Below are 26,970 nucleotides of genomic sequence, written 5' to 3' on the forward strand. Positions count from 1 at the left end.
GAAGTTCCCGGGCTCCGCGAGCGGTCCAGTGGCGTTGGCGCGGGCGCCGGGCGCGGGCCCAGGTCCGCCGGGTGGGCAGCGGGACGCGGCGAGCGCGCCGGGCCCGGCCCCGCAGCCATGAACCTGGAGCGGCTGCGGAAGCGTGTCCGGCAGTACCTGGACCAGGTGGGGTCGGCCGGGGACGCGGGCGGGGCTGTGGAGACGCGGTCCTGGCGGCGCGCGGCCATGCGGCCCTGGGCTTTGGTTCGGGCCGGAGCCCTGGAGGGAGCGTCGAGCGCCGGCCCTCTGCGGCCGGCCGGCCGGGGAGCGCTGGGCGCCGGGCGTCTCCGAGAGCCCGGCACGGGTCGGCGCCCCCGAGCCCGGTCCGGCCAGTTCAGCACACCCTTCGTACTGAGCGCAAGTCGAGGGGTGGCCTGTGAACTTCGCTAGTAAATAGAAAACGTTTAAAGCTTGGTTGTCCTTATTTGGGCAAGTTTAAGTGAATAATGATAAAGACAAACTTCTAGTGTCAAAATCAGTACTTTAAAAAGTTCGTGTTAACTACACCTCCTCTCCCTTCCCTTCGCTTGAATGAGCATCAGTGTTTAAGGAAAGACGTATTTCCAGAATCAGCAGCATCCCTTTAGTCTACGATGTCACCTAGTCTTTGTGAAATGTATGTGGTCCCCATAAATTGGTAACCAAGAAGGGTAGAGAAAAGCCTGTTCAGTGTGAACTGTTAGGAGTTGAATGTGAAATATTGTTGCTGGTTGTTTGCAACATTGAGAACGCTGTATTTTGGTTTGCCCTTAAGTCAGATGAGTTAACCAAATTCTTCCGGAGCACTTTTCCTCTGGCTCTGGGTGAGGAAGGGGACAGGCCTGCTTTCAGCCTTCCTGGCACGAAGGTTGGGCAGATCTGTGACCCTGCCAGAGCATCCCTCCTCCCACATTGATTGGCAGCAGAGTTCCTGGTTTGCATCTAGGAGGCCTGAGGCAAAGACTGAGAACCTTGCTAGTGATCACTTTAATTAGCCACTTTCTTAAATACCTGCTGAGGTACTTTTGCAGAGTATAAATTTTTTTAAAAATCTGCCTTCTTAAACTGTATGTCAACAGTCTTCCAATAATATTTTTATTTTTTTTGTACCACGGAAGTAAAACTCACCTGGGATAGAAGATAGAGATATGATTGATACTATACATTAAAAAAAATACTGTATTGAGATGTTGGTTTGTTATATAGCATTAAAACCTTCTAGTAATACTAGCTATCTGTGTAAAACTGTTGAAAGAACAGGGTGATTACAGCTTTTTCTTTTTATGATGCAGCAACAGTATCAGAGTGCTCTATTTTGGGCAGATAAAGTAGCTTCACTCTCTCATGGTAAGTGACAAATTCTATTTTTCTGATTTCTCTATCCTTAAAAGAACTTTCTACTTTACCTTGCACCTCTGACCGTGTATGTAATTTTCCCTCCAGAGGACCCCCAGGACATTTACTGGTTGGCTCAGTGTCTTTACCTGACAGCCCAGTATCACAGGGCGGCTCATGCACTTCGGTCTCGGAAACTGGACAAAGTAAGTGAGTCCAAAGGTGTTAAAAATGTTGTTAGGTTAGTATTTTAGGTATATGTTCTTTTTACGTGAAAATACTTTGAAGAATATTTTAAAGGATCCAATTTCTCTTATGAAATGTAAAGAGAAATTTCTTGTGTTTCTTTTCATGTTTCTTTTTGGTCTCAGCATGAGGCATGTGGAAGCTTAGTTCCCTGAACAGGGATGGAACCCATGTCCCTTGCGTTGGAATCGCCAGGAAAGTCAAAGAGAAATGTTCTTATTCCTAACTCAGGTCACTTTGTTTTTCCCTCCTGCCACCCCCACCCCCCATCTAGTCACTAAGTTTTGACAACACTCTTCTAAATAGCTCTGAAAGTACCGGCTGTCCCTTCTGTCTGATTACCACTCTGTACATCAGGCCTGCACTTTGTCTGTTTGTTGTTTTAGCCTCTCTCTTTTGTTCAGTAACATCTTTCCCACACCCCTTTCCTTGTCTCCAGTTCATCCTTTAAACTCTCACAGCGTGGTCTTCCTAAAACAGATCTGATTACATCGCTCACAGTACCACTCAGCGCTTTCTCGGTGCTTTCCCAGTACCTACAGGATTCCCTAGTGGCTCAGCTGGTAAAGAATCCACCTGCAATGCAGGAGACCTGAGTTCTATCCCTGGGTTGGGAAGATTCCCCTGGAGAAGGGAAAGGCTACCCACTCCAGTATTCTGGCCTAGAGGATTCCATGGACTGTATAGTCCATGGGGTTGCAAAGAGTTGGACACGACTGAGCGACTTTAACTCATAAAGTCAGATGCAGTCATGGACGCCTCCCCCAGGTGTTCTGTGGTTTCTCTCCAGTTGTCACGCAGCCACCACCACCGTCAGTGCGTGGAGTGTGTGTCCAGTCATGCCCCCTGCTCGCAGCTCCTGAGACGGGTGACAGGTGCTCACGCTCAGTGCTGGGATGCTGACCAACGCCTAAGTTACCTTCTCGCCCAGAAGGGTTTCCTTATTCAACTGGCTAGTATTTTTTTATGCGATTCTTTCATAGCTTATAAAAGAAACTATGTGCTGTACTTATGTCTCCTCTGTTACAACCTCCTTGAGGCAAGTCCTTATTCCTTTTTGAATCCTTGGTGCTTGGCAAACAGTAGGTTCATGATGAATATGAGTTAAAAAGACTTTTTTTCTCTGTGAGAGTAGAAGAGGAATCATGAAAATAACTTTGATCTCTTTTTTGTTATAGTTTTCTTTTTGATCAAAGATGCATGTTATCTTGATCACTTTTTTGATTAATTTCTTTTCTAGTTGTATGAAGCATGTCGCTACCTTGCAGCTAGATGCCATGTAAGTATGCTCTGGTTATTTGGTAAAGGTTTAATGCTGTGAATCTTTGTATCCCTCACATGAGAGTGAGAATTCAGTATACCAATTCTCCATTTACTAAAAGCTGATGTGCATGAAGAAAATTCTACTTTAAATTTTAAATTTAAATAATGAGTGGGTACAATATTCATGACCTTTTAAAATCTTCAGTGACTGTGTTTATTTGGTATCAGAAGTCATAAGTGACAAAGGCTGTGTCTGTTTTTTATACAGTTTGCTGCGAAAGAACATCAGCAGGCTCTTGATATTCTTGACATGGAGGAGCCGATCAACAAACGGCTGTTTGAGAAATGTTTGAAGGATGAAAGTGGCTTGAAAGACCCCTCCAGTGACTGGGAAATGTCACAGTCCTCAGTAAGTAATACAGTAAGAAGTTTCAGTGACATCAGTAAGAATTGCCCACGGGAGAGGGCAAATATAAATCACCTTCTTTTACTTCAGTATGATTGTCTTAAAATAGTTGGGTTGCCAACTTACTTGATTTTCCCAACCCGAAAAGATTTTAAGACATTTCTGAGCCATCAGTTAGAAGTTGTAATTGTGTCCTCAGATGCTTGAATCTGAAATAGGCAAACTTAAGCTCTTTCTTCTCAACTTTGATGTTTTAAATTCCTTCCCACTTTTCCCTTCCTAACTGTGTTGGACGAAGCGACTTAGCAGCAGCAGCAAGAAACCTTGTTCTTTCCAGGAAGTGGTTTGATGTTACTATTTGTATTATTTTCTGTATTTCAGTTTGTGTACTTCATACCTGTCTGAAATCGCAAATTCCTGCTGGCAGAGATTATATAATGTAATGTAATAGATAACATTCACAGCCAGATTACTAATCTGGACTGTTATTCTTTTTTTAAACAACTGTCTTGAAATGTAATTCACATAACATGCAGTTCATTCTTCAGAAGTGCATAGTACGTTGGGTTTTAGTATATTTACTGAGCTGTACAATCCTTACCATAATCACTTTGAGAACTTTTTTTTTTTTAATTTCAGCAAGAGACCCTATATCACTTAGCTGTTAGCCACCAATTCCTTCATATCCCAGTTACTCTTTGTAACATATCTATGCAGGAACTTGGTTACTCTGCTCTTCACCATATAGTGGTAGGAATACTAAACATTCTTAGGTTTTTTTTTTGTGTGAAGAAACACATTGTTTTTTGTGTGAGGAAATGCATTGATGAGCGAGTTGAGGATTATTACTTTTGGACCTCTTATACATTAACTGCTAAGAAATGCATGATTTATTTTTAATGCAGTATTTATTTTATTGAGTTTATATTTTTTTAATAACTCACAGATACTGCATAGGTCTAAGATTCTCCCATAATGTCCTCTACTGTTTTGAATTGTGATTTTATGATGAGTCTCCTTCATCCCATTTCCAGTTAGTGGCGTCTCTGCATGCATGTGTGCTCAGGCGCTCAGTTGTGTCCTGTCTTTTGCGACCCCATGGACTGTAGCCCTTCAGGCTTCTCTGTCCAGGGAATTTTCCAGGCAAGATGACTGGAGTGGGTTGCTGTTTCCTTCTCCAGGAGGTCTTCCCCACCCAGGAATAGAGCCCCCGTCTCCTGCATTGGCAGGCAGTTTCTTTAAGCCACCTGAGAAGCCTAATGGCATCTCTGGACAACCTTTAAGCTCACTTATTTGTTTTTTTGAGGTTCAGAATCTAGAACATAAATCTGGTTTCTCCATCCTTTTGTTACTGGTAGTAGTGAGGTGGCTACTGTGTGAGCTGCTTACCATGTGCTGCCTCCGGATGGTACCACCTCCGACCCTTACAGCGCCTGTGAGTTAGATGAGGACGGGGACTGAGGCATGAGCAGCTGGAGCATGGTCCAGGGTCACTTGGGAGCATCACAGCTGGGACTGGAGCTCGCCTCTCTCTGGTTCCCGAAGGCCAGGCTCCTGACCCCGTGCCGCGTTGCTGCCAGTTCTCTAGTGCTTCCTAAGGTTCGTCCCTGAGACGCACTGTCAGGCTGTCTTCATGTTTACTCGGGGTGTGTGTGCTCTGTGTGCCAAGTTACTGCCCTCTTTGAGGCAGAACAAGGATGAACAAAGTAGCAGTGATGCATAACCGAGTCATAAAGGTTTGTTGACGTGAGGGAACCTCGGGAAGTTAGATGACAGAAGTTTTACTTTGTTTTTATGTTTCTGTTAATGTATATTGTGTCTGACACTGAGATGGAGTGAATCCTTTTAGATATTAAAAAAAAAGTCTTTGCCTTCGGACAGCATATGATTTTTGATCAAAATTAATTTCAGTAGTATTGACTTAGTATGTGACTTATTTTTCCAACAGATAAAGAGTTCCATTTGTCTTTTACGAGGAAAAATCTATGATGCTCTAGACAACCGAACCCTCGCTACCTATAGCTATAAAGAAGCTTTGAAGCTTGACGTGTATTGCTTTGAAGCATTTGATCTGTTAACGTCCCACCATATGTTGACAGCCCAAGAAGGTTTGGAAACCCAGGTGTTTTTATGTTTAGCACAATTAATATTATTTGTTTTTTCTGAAACTTACAGATTCAATAGCAGGCTATGTACAGGTTTTAAATAAACCTGTTCACTTCCTTCATGTCTTCAGACGTGAAGCATTTTGCAAAATACAGTATTGGGAAGTGCTTCTTGCAGTCAGCCTCTTGATGACTTGAGGTTGTGTAAGAATTCAGGATCTGATTCAGTGATTCCCAACATGGCTGCACTTTAAACCCCGAGGAGTTTGACAAATATTCAGTGTGCAGGTCCCGACTCCTGACCAGTCAAGTCAGAATCTGTGGTGGGAGCCTGGCATCAGGTGGTTCTAAGGTGACGCATGGGCTGAGAGCCATTGACCGAGTGTGTGGCCAGTGGTGCGAGGCACCTGAACGAGAGAAGCAGAGAAGGTGGAGATGTGTTAACGGGACTCAGACGTATTTTGGCCTAATGAGTTCTCAGCCTGTGGTTTTGTCCCCTGGAGGACGTTTGGCATTGTCTGGGGAGAGTCTGACTGTCTCAGCTTGGGGGCAGGTCAGGGTGGGGGTTGGAGGTTTCCTGTGGAATCCTGTGGGTAGAGGGCAGAGGACAGCCAGCATGGCAGAGATTGTCCCTGCAGAGTCTGTCGTGCTGAGGCTGGGGGTGGCTCTCAAGCCTGAGGGTGACTAGAGTTGCCTGAAGGTTCGCGCACAGCTGTTGCACGGTTCTCATCACCTGGGTTTTAGTTTTCTGTAGTACATTTGATCTTGTTATTTTCTTTTGACTTCTGTATGCTTAGACCAAGAATTATAGAAGAATAATTTTTGTTGCTGATTTTTTTCACCATAATTACTGAGGACATTCTTTTTTTGTTAATATTTTTTAGAAAAAGAACTTCTTGAATCACTACCTCTTAGCAAGCTCTGCACTGAAGAACAGGAATTGCTACGTTTTCTGTTTGAGAACAAGTTGAAAAAGGTAAATTAAAATACCAAGTTAGTATTTGCTTTATATAAGTATCGTATTTCTTTCTTTAAATTTGGTCTCTCTTTTATGGGTTAAGAATTTAAACATTAATTTTTATTAGTTTAGCACATTTGCAGGAAAACACATAGGTTATTTTAAATAATATGATTCCTAACAAAGCTTTCAAAAATATGTCTTTCTCCCAGGAACAACTCTTACTTTTATTTTTTTTTTTCCTTTTCTGCCAACTTTTAAATAATGTTCTAAATCAGTGAGTCTCCCATACTCTACAACTCTTACTTTTAAAAGATGAAACTGTTAGATAATGGGATGATGATGTGTAAAAATGAGGGTTTTTTCTTATGCTTCCTGTACTTCTACTTTGTAAAATACTTCCTACCATGGAATTCTGTGATAAAAGTGAGAAGAGAATCAGACTTGTGAAAGGAGTGTTAGTAACACTTGCGGTTGGAAGTTTCGAGAGTGTCGCACCTGTTGTGTGTTAGACATCGAAACACTCGGGTCAGGTTGAGTATGCCTTCCGTGCTTCCCACTGAGCCATGTTTGCGTTCCTCTGTTTCAGTATAATAAGCCTAGTGAAACTGTCATCCCTGCGTCTGTAGATGGTTTGCAGGAGAATCTGGATGTGGTCGTGTCTTTAGCTGAAAGACATTATTATAACTGTGATTTTAAAATGTGCTACAAGCTGACTTCTGTGTAAGTACATCCACTTACTTTTGTGCAGGAACAGAGTATAGCCCGCTTTACATGAGTAGTGTGTGGGATATGCTTTCTGAATGATGTCAACTGATGGGTGCGCCTTTGCAGAGTACAGAGCGGGTGTTGGCTCAGAAGAGCAGTCTACAGACAGAGGCTTGCATGCATTTGTTGCTTCGTGTCATTAACTCGGGAGTGTCCGTGTCCATCCCCAGCGATAATGTGCAAGTTTGGGAATCCCATCCTGGCACGTGCTGTATAGAGTCCATTCTTTGTTGCAGTAGAGACGAATAAAATCCCACAGGGACTGAGTGTCAGGCTCGCTTGCCAAGCCTCCTACCCCACCGTCAGTTCTTCTGTGTACATAGTTCACATTTGCCTCTGGGGTTGCTTAAAATAACTTGAATTCACAAAGATTTTAATTGACAAGTAGGATTCATTTAATATTTCATATCATTTTTGATCCTTCTAAATAGACCACTTAAATTATATTTGTTAATTTAAAGCAAATGTTTGTAGTGATGTTTATATTTATTACTTCTGAATAAATCAGGATTTTCACTTTAATTTATAACCTAATCATTGCCTTAACTAAGAAAGTCTGAGGATAATGGAGTTAAGAAACTAAAAATGTATTACAACCCACAGTATTGTGTGTAGTGTGGAAATGACTGTTTAAATAAACGTAGCTGATTGTAATGAGTGCTGGTACAAACTGTACCTACATACATAATGTGCTGCTTTAACTTTCAGAGTGATGGAGAAAGATCCTTTCCATGCGAATTGTTTACCTGTACATATAGGAACACTTGTAGAGCTGAATAAAGCAAATGGTAAGACTATTTTAAAACTAAGAATTTTTATAACAAAAATATTCTGTAACTGGAAATTTTCTCTCTCGAGTCCTGGGTAATTGCAATTGCAGGTGACAGCTGGGGGAAGAAGCGCCCGTCAGACTGACCAGTGGTCTGTCTCATCATTGCAGCAGGACACGCTTCCTTTATCCCTACTTTCTGCTTCCTTTTTTAAATGTAATTTGTGTTCCAAGATCTCATAACTTTAGAGTGTTGGGTGGCAGTTTGCCTTTTTCTTTTTCTTGTAAAATCCATAAGAAAGCTGATACGGCAAGAGTCAGTAACTTTAGAAATTGTAAGGGGGCAGAGTTTTAATGTTTTCCGTATTTTAACATTTCAGAAACATTTAGAGTTTGGACTATATTTGCCCTTAATCTTTTAAACTGAATGATCAGCTCTGTCAAGAAGGGTAGCCAGGCACTCCAGCTCTAGGCTTGCTGCTCCAAGTACCATCCGTGGACCTGCAGCATCGTGTCTCCTGCAAGTTGCTGGGGGTGCAGGCGCTCTAGCCACCCTGGTCTTTGTGTCACTCAGGAGGAACTCACCTTGCTGATGCGATAAACGGGAGAGTTTGGTCAGCCAACCTGGTGGTGGGTGGTTGAGATGGTCTGTGATAGGCCCCTGGAGTAAGAGACATGGGCTTTAAGACCGGCGAGGCCCTTTGAAGCAACCCAAGCACGTGCAGTGCTCCGTCGTGTGCTGCTCGTCCAGGCTTCTAGGCCCTCTGAGTGCTGCCCGCCCACTTAGTACCAGGTGTGGGGTGGGGAGTAAATGACAGCCAGTGACTGCTCGTGGAGTTTCTGTGTTGCATCAGGTAAATGAATTTTGTGTCTAGGAAGAAAGAAAAGTATAAGATCACTGCTGCTAGAACACAGTGTATATGGTTGTAAAGAGTTGTAACTGGGGGAAACTCATATCTTAAAATTCATTTGCTATGAATAATTTTATTCTTTTTTTTTTCTTTTTCTCTAATGTAGAACTTTTCTATCTTTCTCATAAATTGGTGGATTTATATCCTAGTAATCCTGTAAGTAAATATAAACTTTTTTTCCTTATAGTAATTTTTTCTTACCTAAACTTTAAGAAAATACTTAACTAGTATTTAGATAGAGGCTAAATTTAAGTTGATACAGATGTTTTATTTTAAGTTGTTGGAGCAGAATCTTCTAATGGTTATGATCAGTAGAAGCAGTGTTCACTTTTTCAAATCACAAAAGTATTTTTTTAGTATATAACTTAAAAATCTTTATTTTTTATGATTATAGGAATAATATATGCTTATCATTTTAAAATATTTAACATACAGAAAAATTAAATACTAAAAGTGAAAGCCATATATCTCTCATAAGCAGTGTTAATACCTGCTTGGTATTTCTCCTGTTGCATGTGTGATAACTTACTGAATTATGCACTGAGTGAATCATTGTGTCTTCCAAATTGCCATGGATCAGAACGAAAACATAGAAATTGAAAACGGAATTAGAAACTAGGTGCTTAAAGACAAAAGTCAGGAGTCAGGGTTTAAGTCTCTGAGAAGAATCTGCACCCCATAGTGGAAACCGTTTATAAAGTGGAGAAATCAGTGCAGGAGAAGTTAGCTAACGAGGTGGAGTCTGTAGACCCAAGCTGGGGCCTCGTGCTTCAGATGCTGCAGGAACACGGTGGGAGGCACCTGGAGCAGCAGCTGTCGAGAGTCTGGTCTCTCTTCACCCGGGACCTTTCGTAGACAGCCTGTGCAGAGAAGGTTCTGTCGTGAACAAGTGTGTGCTGGGACATCTGACTTGTTGCTGATTCCCAGTGCAAGATTACGTGCCTTTGGTCATGGTGCATTTTAAACTTTTTAGGTGTCTTGGTTTGCAGTGGGATGCTATTATCTCATGGTTGGTCATAAAAATGAACATGCCAGAAGATATCTCAGGTATGAACTTACTGTCTTCCTCCCTCTGTAGTGAACCTACAGGAAGTAATTTCTTTGTCATCTGCCTTAATATAGTAACTTGTAGTACTTTAAAAGCAGTATGAAAGAAGGTGTTTTCTCCAGATTTTATTCAGTTGTATCAATTGTGTTCCCTGCTCTTTATAAGGTGCTGTAGGGGGAAGGGGAGATAAAAGTAGTTAGTGGTATAGACCTTGTCTTCAAGGGGCTTATGATGTATTTAAATTTTTATTTATAAATGAGAATAAATATGAATAGGGAATAATATGAAATATTTTGGCAGTTTGTTATTTACAGAGACAGTATTAACCTCTTACTATGAGGACTTTTTTAATTGTGAAATTACATGAAACTCTGAGGTCAGGGTCACTAAATGTGACTGTAAAACAGAATTCCTGGAGACTTCCCTGGTGGTCCAGCGGTTAAGACTCTGCTTCCACTACAAGGGCACACGTTCAATGCGTGGTGTGGGAACTGAGATCACACATGCCACGCTGTGCAGCCTAAATAAATAAATAAAAAATACTTAAAATCACAATGCTTGGCAAAGTGAACAGGTTTACCTAAGGATCTGCTGTGGTATTAGCTTGAGGAGGTCCCATGCAGCCCAGTCCAGCTGCTTAACCAGTGTTATTCAATTACTCAAGTACAGAAAAAGCTCTAGTAATACCTGTGACTTCCTCCATGTGAACAGAATAGAAAACGGATCTGTGGGAAAGTTCATAAACTTTGGACCCAGCCTTGATTTCTAGACCCTGTGCTGCCACTTACTAGATATGATTCCTTGGGAGAGTTCATTCCCCTGATCCTCCCTCTCCCGTGAAATGGGGAGTGATGTATCTGTATGCCAGGATTGTTAAGAAGATGAGATGACTGGAGAGGATCCTGCACTAGGGGAAGAATTAGGGAGAGCACTCTGACTGAGTGATAAGCACTTTAGGAACACGTGCTTGTGTTTTGGGGAGCAGGATGATTCGTGTTACAGCAGTTCTCTTGGGCTGTGCTGCTTTGATTTACTGCACTTATTCAGTGATGGATTCTATGTGAAACAGGGAGCATCTGGGTAAAAGAAATCTTAGAAAATAAAATGCTAAGAAAGTGGGAATCTCATCCTTTATATTTTTCATGTTTTGTGATATGCTGTCTTGATTGCTAATTGTGGGTCACCTAGTTGAAGACTGTGTAAAACTATGTAGTCCTGTCCATCGAACCCGCATGAGTCTCCAAGTCATCTGTAGGCGGTCACTTAACCTTTCCATCCTCGATATGCTTAACCCTTAAAACATAAATAACCCTGAAAGTTACCAGGGTTAGATGGTGCATAGCAGGCCTTCATGAAAAGGTTGCTGCTGCCGCTGGTTATCTCCTCCACTTTGAAATGAAGCTCCTTGGTCAAGTAATGTTTATAAAGTCTATGCAGAAAGCTAATGGGTTCCACTATATACCTAGGAAGTTGTGGACCTCTCCTAAAATTACTTAAAATTTTGCTTGTACTATTAAGCATTATTTTATTTCAAGTGAATTAACAGTGTTACACTAGTGTTTAATACATTGACAGCTTTCATTGACATAATTCTGATGTCCTTGAAATAGTCAACTTACATAAAATTAAGCTAACACCTTTAAACATTACACACATGAATGAAATTTCATCTTTTAGCAAAGCTACGACGCTGGAGAAGACCTACGGGCCAGCATGGATCGCGTACGGGCATTCGTTCGCAGTCGAGAGTGAGCATGACCAAGCGATGGCCGCCTACTTCACCGCAGCTCAGCTGATGAAAGGGTGCGCGGGACAGGCTGATGCAGCAAGTGGGATTTCGTTATCACCGTCTCAGCCACTGGGTTGCTAAAGCGTAGTGTGTCTCGTTAGTAGCTTACGCTTGTGAAGTAGCTATGGGGGCGAGAGGGAAGACAGCTGGCGTGACTTTGCCAAGTAGTTTATTCTGACCAGCACAGAGGGGCGCTCACACGCCGGCTGAGGGAGCGGAGGAGGGCGGAAGCTGTCTCACGTGCTCGTACAGCAGTGGCCGGGCCCGTGAGCCGGGAGGCTGCTCGTACCCTGCTGCTGTGCAGAAGGTGTCTTTGTGGCTTCTTTCATGATTCAGATTCAGGACTGAGCCTGCCAGGGCTGTGAATTCATGTCCGTGTTAAATGTCTTGATACTAACTGAGCCCTGGCAGTATGTTGCTTTGCGGAGCAGAGTACTGCTGCTCTTCCTGTTGACTCTTTTTAGGTCTGCACTGGTTTCACTTTGCCCCGTTCTCTTGTGCGGGCTGCTGCTGCTGACCACAGCCTTACCTCTGATGGGGAGGTGGTGGAAGTGCCAGGGTGCCTGCTGATCTTGGCCAGTTACTCACCTCCTGAGAAATAGGAGCAACAGCAACACTTAGGCCTAGGCTGACTGAGGAGTAATGAAGAAGGTTCTAGTTACAGACTGGGATCAGTTTCTGACACACAGAAAGCGCTCAGTGCAAGTTAGCTGCCTTACCTTGCTGCTTGGATTGCATTTGTTTGGTTTGATTTACTGGCACTCAGTTCTGCATCTATATTATTTAGCATCCCAACTTTTTCAAGTGTATTACATTTTCTGTGTATGACTGATATCTAAGTAGCTGTCCATGACACTATTATAAAAGACACAGCTCCCTAAGAATCCTAGTCTTTCAGGCTGCCATAACAGAGACCACAGACAGTGGTTTAAACAAAAGAAGTCAGGTTTCTCCCATCTCGGAGGCTGGCCGGCCGGTTTGGTTCCTGGTGAGGGCTCTCGTCCTGGTCTTTGGGCGGCTGCCTTCTCACTCTGTCCTCATAGGGAGCTCCGTCTGCCATCCCTTGTAGGATACTAGCCCTGCTGTGTTGGGGCCCCACCTTTACACCCTCATCTGACCTTTATTATTTCCTCATAGGCCCTCTCTCTGAGTGTAGTCACTGGAGGCCAGCATGGGGCCTGCGGCATGGGTTTGGGGGAGACAGCCATCAGTCCATGATCCTGACATGCTACTGGTGCAGTCTTCCGGATTACAGCTGTTCAACCAGTTACTGACCCGCCTAAGTGGTCCTCGTACCCAGTCCATCCTGTTCACCACGACTGCGAGATGCTTTCCAGTGCTTTGCTGAAGCTTGGCTCGGTGTCCGCACGTACCCCTAATGTGTCAGCCTGGCAAACTGCAGCAAATAATAACTTGCTGTGGGTTGTTTCTTCCGAGCAAATGCTAGAGTCTGCTAGTTTTATTTTGCTCTTCTGGGTGCTCACAATCCCAGAATAGTTATTACTAACAAGTAATAGTTACTTCTTAGTTACTGATCAAGAGTCAAAACCAATAGTTAATTATATGATTAACACTTGTAATGTTTCCCAGTCGAGCACTTTTTTAATTAAATTTTCACATTACCTCATCAGGATAAGCATTATTTTGTTCTCCGTTTTACTTCCTCATCAGAATAGCTTTGTATTCCCTTAGCTTACTCTGTGTTTGGTTAATTGTTTGAAATTGCATACATCTGTTAAAATTTTCTTCATGACTTCTTGAGCCATTGGTTATTTAAGAGTGTTGTATAATTATCAGATATTTGTGAATTTCCAACATTTCCTTCAGTTATTTCTAATTCCAGTGTGATTGAAGATCATACTCTGTGATTTCAGTGTTTTAGGTTTCTTGAGGTTCTTTACAACCTAGCGTGTCTGTCCTAGAGGACACTCCATAGCAGTCCTCCCGTGTGCGAGAGCCCCACTCCTGCCAGCGAGCGGCTCACTGCCTTGAGCCCTGCGGGGCCGCAGTGGTGCTCGTGGCTTCTTTTGTTGCTGCTGCACCTTGTGATTTCGTTCATGACTGCAAGTGGGTGTGGGTTTCTCCTTGTCACAAGTAGAGTGTTCCTGTGAAACCTTTAATAAGCTGAAGTCGTGCAAAGTTTCTTTCCCATAAAAGCAGATACCTTCTTCATATTTCCGTTGGTTAGCCAAAACGGGTGGGTCCTTCATGCCCATGAAGTGGCGTAAAGCATGTTTTCAAATGGCAGCTGATATCCTTATTGAAGTCTCCAACTGTTCTGTTGAATTGTCTTTTTCCCTCCAATTCTGGCAGTTTTTACTACTAGCTTTGGGGTCTCTCCTGTTAGATTCTTGATGGATTTAGCCTTTTATCTTTGTGAAACATCCTTAGTTGTTTCTAGTAACAGATTTTGTCTGAGTTTATCTAATGTTTAGTGTAGCCATTCCTGCTTATTTTGGTTGTTACCTGCATGGTGTATCTCTTTCAATCTTTTCAGTTTCAACTTGAGTCTTTTGAATCTAAAGTGTGTCACTTGTAGACAACAAATGGTTGGAACATGGTTCTATTATTGATTCTGCCAATTTCTTGCCTTTTGTTGGAGTTTTATCCGTTTGTGTATAATATAATTAGTAATAAGGTAGGATTTAGGCTTGCCATTTTGCTCTGTTTTTTAATAGGTTACATGTTTTTTTCTTCTATTTCTCCTTACTCTTTCTTTGGTTAGATACTTTGTAATTACCACTTTAATTCTCTGTTTTTTTCATATAGTACATTTTTTGAGGTTTTAGTCATTATCTTGGGGGGTTACAATGAACATCTTAAACAATCTACTTTGGATTAATACAGACTACTGACTAGAGTACTTTCCAACACTAACAGCCAGTTCTCTGATTCTCCAGACACCTGTGGAGTCCTGCAAGTCAGTTCAGTTCTCACGCTGGTCCTGGGTCACTTGTCCTTCTGACTGACTGGCTGTAAATCAGGGGTTCCCACAGCTCCTCCTCGGGTCTGATTATTTGCTGGAATGACTCACAGAATTCAGGGAAGTGTTTTGTTTATCATAAATGATACAACTCAGAAGGAACCAAATGGAAGAGAAGGGCAGTGCAGGGTCCATGGGTAGGAGTGCACGCAGCCTCCAGCGCGCTCAGGACCGTGCTGTGTTCACCAGCTCAGAAGCTCTTGGGATCTCGCAGTCAGGAGTGTTTCCAGAGTTCAGCCTTCAGCCTCCCTACCAGGAAGTCTGTGCATGGGGCTGAAAGTTCCAGTCCTCTCAGCACCTGGTCTTCTGGTGACCAGCCTCGCTCTGAGTCCCCATTAATGTAAATTGGGTGTAATCAGGAGGGGCTTGTTGTACATGACAAAGGACACACCTCTCACTCAGGGACTCCCCAGGCTTTTGGGAGGTCTGTGCCAGCAACCAGGGACAAAACCAAATGTGTTTTTTATTTTATGACACCAACTTAATTTCAGTAGGTCAAGTTCAAGAAGAGCTGCAAACAGAAATACATTTATACTGTGTTATCCTTACCTATGTGGTTGTTTTGTCCAAATTGTTTTTCCCTTTGGATTTGAGTTACTGTCTAAGTGTCTTTTTTTTCAGCCTGAGGACTCCCGTTAGTATTTCTGGTTGGGCAGATCTGCAAACAGCAGATTCTCTGTTATCCGTTGTTGTAATGTTCAGTGTGTAATGTTGTTTTTCAAAGAAGCTGTGAGAAGGAGAGCAGGTATATATTTGTGTTGTTTGTTACATCGACCTTTTTTTTACTGTTCCGAGTTCTCTTCATTTGTTCCTGTGAATTTGAGATACCATCTGGTGTCGCTTTCTTACTCCAGGACTCCGTACTTCCTCACTCCAAGGTACTGTCCAGTGTCACTTGCTTATTCCAGGACACGTTGCTTCTTGCTTCATGACTCCTTACTCCACGTGTCCTTACTCCAGTGCTGTCTGCCGTCTCTTCCTTGCTCCAGGGTTCCGTACTTTCTCACTGCAGACGCTTTCGGTGTCGCGTGCTTTTCCTCAGACACTGTCAGCCGTGCCTCCTTACTCCCAGGCAGCTTTTGCTCCCTCCACCTCATTTGTGCTGTTAATGGTAAACATTACAGTTCTGTATATGTTAGGCCTATCAGTCAAGAGAAGAAAGTTGAAATGTAATCACCTTTATTGGCGCTCTGTTTTTTATGTGGATTTGAATTCCTGTTTGGGGTCAGTGATTGCCCGATACTCCTGCAGGTGTGTGTGTGGAGGCTCTTGGTGGCGCTTCTGTAGGCAGCGCGGTTGTAACTTCAGCCGTGACTCTGGAGTGGAGCCCGGGTGGTCGGTGCTCACTGACACGGTCCGACCACCTTCAGGGAAGGGTCCTCTTACTGTGACCACTGTCTGACAGCACGAAGAGATGAAGTTCAAGGAAGTGAGTTCCTCTGCCTAGTCAGAGGCTATGAGAATGGAATATGACGTATTCCAAGCTCTTTAGCATAGAACTGCTACTAACCGACGCAGTGGAAGTCCACTCGAGGGCGGGGCTGGTTCCATAGTGGGAGCGGGGACTGGGCACAGCCACGAGGGTCTGTGTTGCTGAGTCAGTGAGAGGAAGACAGTCTTGGCTGGCGGCATGGATGCGAACACATGGGACCTGCCTTCTGCTTTACACGGGTTTTGTTTTTGTCTTTTTAGTGTAGAATAATGGAAAATATGGGTAAATAGGTTGCTGATAGATTCTAGAAGTGGCAGCTGATTATTCTAAAAGCTTATTAGATACTCATTAAATATTAGTAAATGAAGTGTTAGAAAAAAATTAAGTGCTCTTTTTGGTATGTTAAAGTAATTTTGCAGACAGGGTTTGAAAATATGAATTCTAAAGTTTTGAGTGTTGAATATGTGAACTTTTCCAATACTTTTAGGTGTCACTTGCCAATGCTGTATATTGGATTAGAATATGGATTGACCAATAACTCAAAATTGGCTGAAAGATTCTTTGGCCAAGCTCTAAGCATCGCGCCAGAAGACCCTTTTGTTATGCACGAGGTTGGAGTGGTTGCATTTCAAAATGGAGAGTAAGTACCCACGGGAGCCCTTTTGTTCCTTTTTGTAAACAGAGCAAAACCTTGATCACGAGAGTTTAACCTTAACTGGCCAGTGACTGTTAATACATGTCTTATTTTAGAAGGAGGTGGACAGTTAAAAAGAAATAGCAACTATTACCTTGGAAGTCTTTAAAAATACTAAGCCCGGGTTTTGATCCCCTTCACTGTGGGCTGGCACAAGCTCTTAGGTCCAGGCCTGGACGCTACAGGTGGCCTGGAGGCACTGCAGAATCCCTTGTCATCTCTTTGTTGACCAGGAATTGGATTCATACATTTGAGAAAGATTTCTCACAATTTTGAAACAAAAATGTTGCCCTTTCAGTTATCAGTTAATCCAAAAGTTAACCAGTTAGGGTGGCCCAGCCTCTGAGCTTCCTGGTCAGTGGCCGAGGCTGCTGTGGCCCTGGGTGTTTACAGAGCAGGCAGTTCAGTGTCACACCGACAGAACTGCCTGTGATCTGTACACTAAACTATGTGTACATTTTAAACCAATAAATTAGTACCAGTGTAGTGTTCTTTGTGGCATTGGTGTGTATTGTAAAAACTGGGTTATCTAGTCTTTATGAGTTTGGAGCCTCTTAAAATAATGTGTAGTGATGATTTCATACAGTCAGTTTAGTTGGAGTCTATTTTGGGCCCCTCCGCCGCCCCCCTCCCGCTTGTGCTTTTCTTGGTTATTTCACAGTTTAACATGACCCCCAAGCAGAATGCCGGAGTGCTGCTCGTGTCCTAAGTGCAGGAGGGCCGAGACGGCCCTTGAACAGAGTGTGGGGTTAGACGAGCTCTGTGCAGGCGGCAGCCACCGTGCTTTTGCTGTGAGTTCAGTGTTCATGAACCAGCAGTGTGCATTAAGGAAGACGGTGCCACCCTGCAGTGTGTGGAAGCAGGTGCTCTGAGCAGCTGGGGAGCCTGCGAGCAGAGGGTGTGGTTCTCCCACTGGGAGCGGTGGTTCCGTGTTGGCGAAAGTGCTGTTCACAGTCTTTGTAGAACCTGATTACTCAGAGTAATGAGAATATGCTCTATCTCCCAAGTACTGAGCTCTTGTGAAGGTAATGCCATAAAAGTAATCATTTGTCTCCCTTGAATTTTAAAAAACTAATTACACATGTTTACCTCATTTTTATTATTAGAAGAAGATAATTCAAATATTTTTAAAATGTTTATACGTGCTAATTTTAAATAAACTACAGCTTTTTCCCTCCCCTCTATTTTAGATGGAAAACAGCAGAAAAATGGTTTCTCGATGCTTTGGAAAAAATTAAAGCAATTGGGAATGAGGTATTCTATATAATATCTGTAAATACAGACACACTCATAAATATGTTTAGTATTGAGTGAAGAAAATAGTATCTGTCTTGCCTAGTATGTATTAGCCTAATATTTATCATCGCAGATGTTTGTCAGTATTTGACTTATCCTGGTACGTGGTGAAAAAAGAGTGTGAGAGGGCAGTTGGCTGTTTGCTTCTTCGGAGGCTCTAGTTTTGATCTGTGGGCGTAATCGGAATGCATTTGATGATTGTTCAGTGGGGAGAGTATGTGATGATCCTGGAAGGGGGTGGGCATTGTCATGTCTGACTTGTCCTTTCTTTCTGATGAACGGATACCTGTAGCAACAGGTCCCCTTTCTGCAGGAACAGGACCAGGTGTAATTAAAATTAGACCTGTTGTTGTTCTTCCCTACCTGGTATTTAAGATATGTTCAGATCTGTAACCAGGCTCTGGTTCCTGGAAGATGCATGAATTTGTGCTTCCAGCTCTCTCGGATGTGTTGAACACTGATCTTACATTAAATGTGGCAGCTTTGGGCCCCGTGCACTTCCGTAGGTCAGAGGTTTGCATGTTGTTGTTCTTTGTGTCCTGATTCTTTTTATTCACACCCATGTTGTCGTATTCTGTTCTATTACCACTTCCCGTGTCATTCTGTTCCGGCCCACAGGAACACTTACCCACAACACACATCTTCCTCAGCTGTCAGTTTCTTTTTACTGAGGAGACAGACGGAGCTCCCCTGGGCTCCCTACCCGGTGACAGCTTACTTGTCCCTGTAGACACAGCTTTGCTTACTTTGGCCTCTTGTCACATGAACTTAAAAACACTGTATTCTGTGTGTCTGCACGTTTGTATATAAGCGGGTCGTCCGCAGTTCAGTCTCGGGTGGCCTGGATGATGTGTGTGTTTCTGTTGACACAGGGCTGCACTTGTGATCCTGCCCATTTTCAAAGTGTTGAATACCTTAGGATCTTGCCCCTCAGGCTGGGGCAGTGCGTCGGCATCAGTTGGGAGCTTGTTAGAAGCGCAGAATCTTGTGTCTGCCAAACCAGAATCTGCAGTGTTAGCAAGACTTCCAGGCGATTCTCATGCACAGAGAAGTTTGACATGCACTGTTGCAAAGCACAGTTGAAATTGAAATTATAACTTTGATGATTTGAAGGCACTTTGGGTTCTTGCAGATATTTAAAGTAATGGTTTAAATGCAAAAGCACAGTACTATTAAACTTTCCAAGTACCCATTAAAAAGTTACATGAGGAGGCAAAGATAACTGTGTGACTTTGTTGCAGATGTCAGAGTAGCCGCAGGAAAGCAGTTTGCACCTAAGAATCTTAGAGGATTTGTTTCTTTGACGTGGGCAGTGCCTCCCAGAGCTGGGCTCAGGGGAGTTAGAGGGTGTGGTCAGGTCTGCTGATTCACTGGGTCCTGACTCACGGCAGCCTGTCAGGCAACAGAGAACGGGCCCGATACTGACTGCTCTTAGGTCAGTGCAGATATAAATTGGCAGTAACAATGCCAGTGCACGGGAAGGGCTGTGATTGAGGAAATAAAGGAACCGACACAGACCAGTGGGTGGGTCAGGACAGCCTTCTGGGTTCAAGGAAATGCACTTCAGTCCTAAAGCGTGGACGGCTGGCCAGGCAGAAGTAGGGAGCAGGGCATTTCAGGTATTGCAAAGGGAATGTGCAAAACTTCAGTATGGCTTGGGTTTTGAGTTCACAGAGAACATCAAGAAACAGGGCAGGAGGGCGAAATGTGGGTCTCCAGGGGCCTTGAAAGGACGTGAGAGTTTGCACCTCGTCTTGAGATGGTGGTGGGACAGGAGCAGCTCTCATATGGGCGGCATGGTGAGACAAGACTTGTCCGTGGTGGGGTGGAGCTCGGTGAGGAGTCTGATAAGCAGGTGGTTCCTGGAGGGATTGGGTCGGGGATGGCATGGATGTGTGTGGGGCACTCAGAGGGGTGATGTTATTGAGCTGGGATAACGGGAGAGAGGATAAGGTTAGCATGTGACTTGTTGGATTTGAAGTGATTGTGAGATTTCTAAGTAGAAACATGTACTAGGCAGATGGAGAATTCAGGGCTGGGGGTACAGAATTTGAACATCTTTAGGCATAGATGGGCTCTTTGACAAAATTGTGCTCATAAAATGAACCTCAGAAAGTGTCCTTCAGTGGGAAAGATGGAGAAGCCACTAACCCTGGCTCAGTGCTGTGGAAGCACCAGGGGATACCCACAGACAAGTGAGGTCCTGCCGTGCGGACGGGCAGGGCGGAGCCGCTTGTGAGTCGTGGTCTGATGTGCTTTGTTTTAGGTGACAGTTGACAAATGGGAACCTTTGTTGAACAACTTGGGCCATGTGTGCAGAAAACTTAAGTAAGTGAAGTAAAGCATTTCTCAGAAATTTTCTTTGTGACTAAAATTTTACTTAATTTTGTGTATAGCTATTTCCATAATTTTTTTTTCTATTTCCATATTTTTGAGATCCTTTAGTTTTCTTGTACTTGGTTCTTCAGATACAGCAAGCAACTGAAGAAATGTTTTTATTACCTTTGTTAGTATAATTTTATTTTAGAAATATATTGAGAATAGTAATAACTTCTGTATTCTTGGATTAAAAATGCTTAACTGTTCAAAATTACTTTAGAAGAATTAGGACAGTAGCACCTAATTAAAGCCATATTCGTATCCTAACTCACTGCTTTCCTCTAGATGCCAGTTTCACAGAGTGATAACTGGTATGATATTAGATCATAATTGAGAAAGAGACTCTTTGGTTAAATAAGTTTGATAACCTTGAAGTTACTCAGAAGTTAGCAGGTTTTTCAGGATATCTTGCAGTCTTTACTATGCATGATGAACTGCAGCGTTTCCCAAACATTATCGTGCACGAAACCTTTTTTCACCAGGGTTTCTATAGAGCAAGTATTCTAGAAAATTTGGGGAAATGCTACTCCAGGTGACTCCTGTGGACCTTAAAGCAAAACCATTTAGTTCCTTTAACCACCCCTGGCATGGGAGGCTTGCCTTCACCTAACAGAGGCCTTGCTGTGTGATGGGGCCAGGGCTAGGCCCAAGAGTCAAGGGTGGGATTCAACTGGTGGCCCTGTGGGACTGTCTGCACTCGGCTGGGAGACACACTGAAGTGGATACACAGTGGATGTGAGGGGCGTTGCCACATAGACCATGACTCTAATATAGGGAGGTGTTTCTGTATGTGCCCATCTAGGAAAACCCGCTGTACCCACTGACTGCTTCTCTCTTCTGTTCTCCCTCCTCATAGGAAGTATGCTGAGGCCTTGGACTACCACCGGCAGGCCCTGGTGTTAATCCCTCAGAACGCGTCCACCTACTCCGCCATTGGCTATATTCACAGTCTGATGGGCAACTTTGAGAACGCTGTGGACTATTTCCACACCGTACGTCTTTCGTTTGTACCAAGAACTTGAAATCTGATTGAGAGTTAGCACTTGTTTGAAACATCTTTTCTAGGCAATATTTTCTTATTTCAGAGAAGTGCAATTTAAAATGTACGTTTTAAAATTCTTCAGGCAACCTTGGATTTTACTCTTTTCTTTGCAGAGAAAAGTGTGTGAGTTGTTGTATAGTTCTCAGATGTGAGCCTTACCTGAGTATCTGTCAGCGCAGCTGAGCTGGGTGCACGTCTAGGGAGCCCTTTGGGAAGTCCAGTCTTTCTATTTACGACTTAAAAGTAATTGCCCAACATGAGCAGAACTGCTGCATTCGTCATTGGAACAGGCTCTCTCCTTAATCCACATGCAGTATTTCATCAAATCTAAGCCACCGTTAGTAATTAGAAAGAAAAATGATTATATCAAAACTTATGCTGCCATTTAAACTTTAATTCTTTCCTGTCACTTTGGTTTTTTTGTTTGCTTAGAAAAAGTTCTCTTTTGGACATATTAGGGCATAGATTTTTGTCAGGGAGCACTCTACTATCTACATAAAAGAAGATATAAGTGAAATTGTTAGGATATTCAGTTCTTCACATTCAGAGTTTGGTTCTTCTAAGTCACTTTTGTACCAAGTGATCAATATTCCTGTTTTCCCAAGATTGTGTCCACATGCCAGTACACATGCCCCACTCAGGTGTTTCCCAGCTAGCAGCATTGGCCGTGCCAGAAAGTGTGCCAGAGCGTTTCTGGATAATGCCCACAACTCAGTGCCTCCTTTGGGCATTCTTCAGGTGGTGTATGGTCTAGTCTGTATCACTGATGTGGCCGCCAGGCCCACACTGCTGACACAGGCGTGCTCACCACAGTGAGACCAGCTGACAGCAGTAATAAGAAGCCACCTGTTGAAAGACTTCCAAAGTTCAGATGCTAGAATTTGAAAACACGTGGGTCTTTAAATTGATGAAATAACTGTATTTGGAGAAAGAGATAAAATATGAGAAAATACAACATTTCAAAGTTACATTAGTGAATGATAGATTTGTAACTGGTTTGCAAGGGTTGGTTAGAGATTTCAGGGAAGATGAAGTCCTGAAGTACCACCGAGATGACCAGATACTTGTTGAGCAGGAGTGTGGACTAAGCAAGTTTTCTAGTTTTTGTGACCTTTCAAATTCTATATTTAAGTGTTACATAATGTATTTCTTTTCTATGTTTTAATTAATACAGAAGGCTTCGCGGGCTTTTTAAAAATCCTTCTGGAGGGCAGCATTTCAAACATAAAAGAGAGAATAGTGTAATGACACGCTACATACCCATCATCCTGTTTCAGCAGTTATGATAGCCACTCATGTTGTCTGTATCCCCACTAACAACCTCCCTTCACTGCTATCCTGAGTTCCCTGGAATATTTAGAAATGAGATCCATGGCAATGCTTTAAGTCAATCAGAAAGAAACAGATTTTCTTGTAATAACCAGGCTGAATCTTCTCTGCAGGCCCTTGGTCTTAGGCGAGATGATACATTTTCTGTTACAATGCTTGGTCATTGCATTGAAATGTACATTGGTGATTCTGAAGCTTATATTGGTAAGATTATAATTACTCTTATTGATGTTGTAGTCCATATCTTAGATCGTTGTATATCTCTGTGTAGGTGTCTCAGATTCTCATATAAAGTTCTAAGTTTATTTGTCTGATCATTCTTGCTATAGTAATATCAAGAAACTCCATTTATTTCAATGGAAGAGCATGTGGGGATTAATGATTCATGGCTTCCCTAGTGGCTCAGAGGGTAAAGTGTCTGTCTGCCCGCAATGCGGGAGACCTGGGTTCAGTACCTGGGTTGGAAAGATCCCCGACCCAGGAGAAGGAAATGGCAACCCATTCCAGTATTCTTGCCTGGAAAATCCCATGGACGGAGGAGCCTGGTGGGCTGCAGTCCATGGGGTTGCAAACAGTCGGCAGGACTGAGCGACTTCACTTTCATTTTCTTTCACTTTCACTTTCTATGTATCCATTCACTTTAAAGTCAAGTACTTGCTATATGCAAAATACCATTTTAGAATATGGGTGATATACAAGAATCAATCTATTTGCATAACTGAAAAAATCTTGAGGGATTTTTCTAATAAGTAAATGCTTTACTGTTTTACAATGCAGAGTATAGCATGTTAATCTTGGCACTTCAGTGGACTGTTAAGTTGGCTTATGTTCACATTTCAATGCTATGTAATTTTTTAAATTTTTATAAATGATTAGCAAGTCATAAGGTAAGTTGGTATGGAGTTGTTGGAAAAGACCCTGATGCTGGGAAAAATTTAGGGCAAGAGGAGAAGGGGGTGACAGAGGATGAGATGCTTGGATGGCATCACTTACTCAATGGATACGAGTTTGAGGAAACTCAGGGAAATAGTGATGGACAGAGAAGCCTGGCGTGCTTCAGTTCATGGGTCACAAGGAGTTGGACATGACTTAGTGAGTGAACAACAGCAAGAACTGCAAAGGTAAGTTGGTGTGGAGTTGTGGTCCTTGGTCAGGAACACTGTAAAGGAAAGAATGCTGCAGTGAGGTTGCATCCTGAGATCTTGGGGGGGGGGGCGAAGACTTCTCTAACAGGATATAAAAGCCTAAGGGGAAAAAGTGTTAAAGTAGGCTTCAATAAAATTAAAAACTTGAGAGCAAACAGGCACACAAGAGACCAAGAGAGGTCCCTTACAACATATACATTCATCAAGGAGCTTGTCTAGATGCAAAAAATCCTACACATAATCCTACAGTAAGAAAAAGTGTCATCAAAAATGGGCAAAATACTTGAACAGGAGTTTCACCAAAGAGGGTATTCAGAGAATTACAAGCAAATGAAGGTGCTCGGTGTCATTACTTACCAGGAGAGTGGATAAAAGCCATGATGAGGCATCACTATAACCTGCCAGAACGGCGAGAAGAAACAAGTACTGGTAGTACCTGGGGTTGGCAACGGCGCAGAGCAGCTGGGACTCGCCCATGTTGTTATTGCTGGATTATAAATAGGTCAGACTCTTTGGAAAACCGTTTAACAACACGTCTGCTGAAGTTAGACAGGCCTGTTGTTGCCCAGTGTGCGGCTCTGGCCAGCAGAGGCATGCCGTTTCCCACAGCCCTGCGGGTCGGGTGGTGACTTGTGTGCTGGGCTTTCACTTGGCAGGGCTGGCGGTCTAAGATGGTATCATGCACAGGGGAACCACTGACAGAGCTGGGCCTCTCCGTGGGTCTTTACCCCAGGCTTCTTTATAGCATGGTGGTCTCAGGGCCTGAGGGAGAAGAACTAAAGTTTCAGGGCCCCCTGTAGGCTACAGTTTGCACAAAACCATTTCTGTCACATTCTTGTCATCACAATGAGTCATGGGTTCAATCCCTGATCCAGGAAGGTCCCACATGCCACGGAGCCCCTAAGCCCATTTGCAGCGACTGAGCTGGCGCTCTAGCAGAGCGTGGGAGACGCGACTACTGAAGCCTGCGCTCCCAGAGCCTGTGGTCCGCCACAGGAGAAGCCGCTGCCGTGAGAGGCACGCCCTCCACAACCAGAGAAGAGCCTGTGCAGCAGTGAGGACCCAGCACAGCCCAGAATAAATGCATGAATGAAAACTATTAAAAAATGTCTGGAGACCCAGTACTAGGATGGATGTTTGCCTGCCCTCATAGAGGTCTTACAAAAGGAAATTTCTAAGGTGGTTCATTACATATTATTGTATTGAACATATAATGTTACGTTACATTGGGGTGTACAGCATAATGATTTAATATCTGCATTGTAAAATCACCACCACAGTAGGTCTAGTTAACATCTGTCACAACACAGAGACATTTTTTTCTTGAAATGAGAACTTACAAGGTAAACTCTCAGCAACTTCTGAATATGTAAAACGGTGTTATTAACTAACTGCCATGCTGTGCTGTCTTTATCTTTAGCAGACTTGCATGTTATCTGTCGAGACATCTGTCACTGAAGCTATTAGTGTGAAGCCTGTAAAACTGTCATGTTGTTCATGTCAGAATAGTTGAACCTGTGCTAAGACACTTTAGTCGTGTCCGACTCTTTGTGACCCCTTGGAGCAACCTGCCATGCTTCTCTGTCCACGGGGTTTTCCAGGCAAGAATACTGGAGTGGGTTGCCATTTCCTCCTCCAGGGATCTTCCCACCCAGGGATTGAGCCAGCGTCTCTTGGTCCCCTGCATTGGCAGGCAGGTTCTTTACCAGCGTCTCTTGGTCCCCTGCATTGGCAGGCAGGTTCTTTACCAGTAGTGCCACCTGGGAAGCCCTGATAGAGCTGGGCCTCTCCGCGGCCCATCCATCATTCTTACAGTTTTGATTTGTGGAAAGTCAGTATGTTTCTCTGTGCCTGGGACTTGTGACTGTACTCGGGCCAAGTGCCAGCCAGGAGTTCTCCATCTGCAGCTGCTGAGGAGGTCCTGCCCACAGGCTCCTGTTGGTGCTGACTCCCTTTGAGGGTAGGAGGCGGCTGCTGAAGCCCTGGAGCTGAGCCTGCCTGTGCTTCTGGGAGCCTTCCCCATAGTCTCCCTTCATCATAAAGACCCATGGGGCAGAGAGACATGGGAACATTTTCGTTAGCTATGCACATGCTCTTACAAGGACATGTGACCCAAATGATAGAGCAGTGTTATGTATTGCTGGAAATGACACATGGGATTTTCTGTGTTCTTACTGTGCTGTGTCTGTCTTTTTAGGAGCAGATATCAAAGACAAACTAAAATGTTACGATTTCGATGTGCATACAATGAAGACATTAAAAAATATTATTTCACCTCCGTGGGATTTCAGGGAATTTGAAGTAGAAAAACAGACTGTGGAAGAAGCAGGGCTTGCACCACTAGAAACCTCAAGGAAAACCCCAGATTCCAGACCTTCCTTGGAAGAAACCTTTGAAATTGAAATGAATGAAAGTGACATGATGTTAGAGACGTCTATGTCGGACCACAGTACATGATTCCAGACTAGTCCCAGTTCCCCTTTGTCTTAGAGTAAGTCTTTCCTCTCATCCTTGTCTTAAACATTTCCAGTTTCTCAACATGCATCCGGACCCCATCTCTGCATTTAGGAATGGATACTTGCCTTAAGAGATTGGATTGCACACTTTTGCAACAGATGTTTTCAGAATCTACAAAATAGTAATGCAAAGTGAAATAAAGAAGGTAAACCATCTCTTATGTCTTTTTTTCAGCAGACTTTTATTTGGGGCTAATTTTGAACTTACAGAAAATCTACAAAGATAGTACCAAGAGCTTCCATCTGCTCTCACCCAGTTCTCGTATTGTTAACATCTCATGAGACTATGAGACTTTGATCATAACTTAGAAATCTACCTTGGTTTTCAGTAACCAAACTCCAGGCGTTTGGGATTTCACCAGTTTTCCTGTGAATGTCCTCTTTCCACATCTGCATTTGGGAGGCCTAGGCTGTCAGATCTCGTAGGCTCCTTGGCTGTGACGATGTCTCAGACCTTGTCTTTCATGATCTGGACAGTTTTGAAGAGGAGTCGTCAGATATTTTGTAGACTTTCCCTCAGTTTGGGTTTGTTTCAAGG

At 43.4% G+C, this 26,970-nt stretch overlaps 1 protein-coding gene across 1 annotated transcript; it reads left to right on the forward strand.

Annotated features, from left to right (window-relative positions):
• Positions 1 to 26,588, forward strand: CDC16 (cell division cycle 16). Its single transcript, XM_055543088.1, has 18 exons — positions 1 to 165; positions 1,311 to 1,365; positions 1,462 to 1,559; positions 2,840 to 2,878; positions 3,131 to 3,271; positions 5,217 to 5,376; positions 6,258 to 6,349; positions 6,921 to 7,054; positions 7,808 to 7,887; positions 8,886 to 8,935; positions 9,753 to 9,826; positions 11,505 to 11,630; positions 16,519 to 16,671; positions 17,916 to 17,979; positions 20,288 to 20,349; positions 21,257 to 21,392; positions 22,885 to 22,975; positions 26,114 to 26,588. The coding sequence occupies exons 1-18, from the start codon at positions 118 to 120 to the stop codon at positions 26,371 to 26,373; spliced, it is 1,863 nt and encodes a 620-aa protein (XP_055399063.1). The 5' UTR covers positions 1 to 117; the 3' UTR covers positions 26,374 to 26,588.
• Positions 26,589 to 26,970: the final 382 nt, after the last annotated feature.

The sequence above is a fragment of the Bubalus kerabau genome, chromosome 12 (assembly GCF_029407905.1).
Source record: "Bubalus kerabau isolate K-KA32 ecotype Philippines breed swamp buffalo chromosome 12, PCC_UOA_SB_1v2, whole genome shotgun sequence".
In the NCBI taxonomy this organism is placed as follows: Eukaryota; Metazoa; Chordata; class Mammalia; order Artiodactyla; family Bovidae; genus Bubalus; species Bubalus kerabau.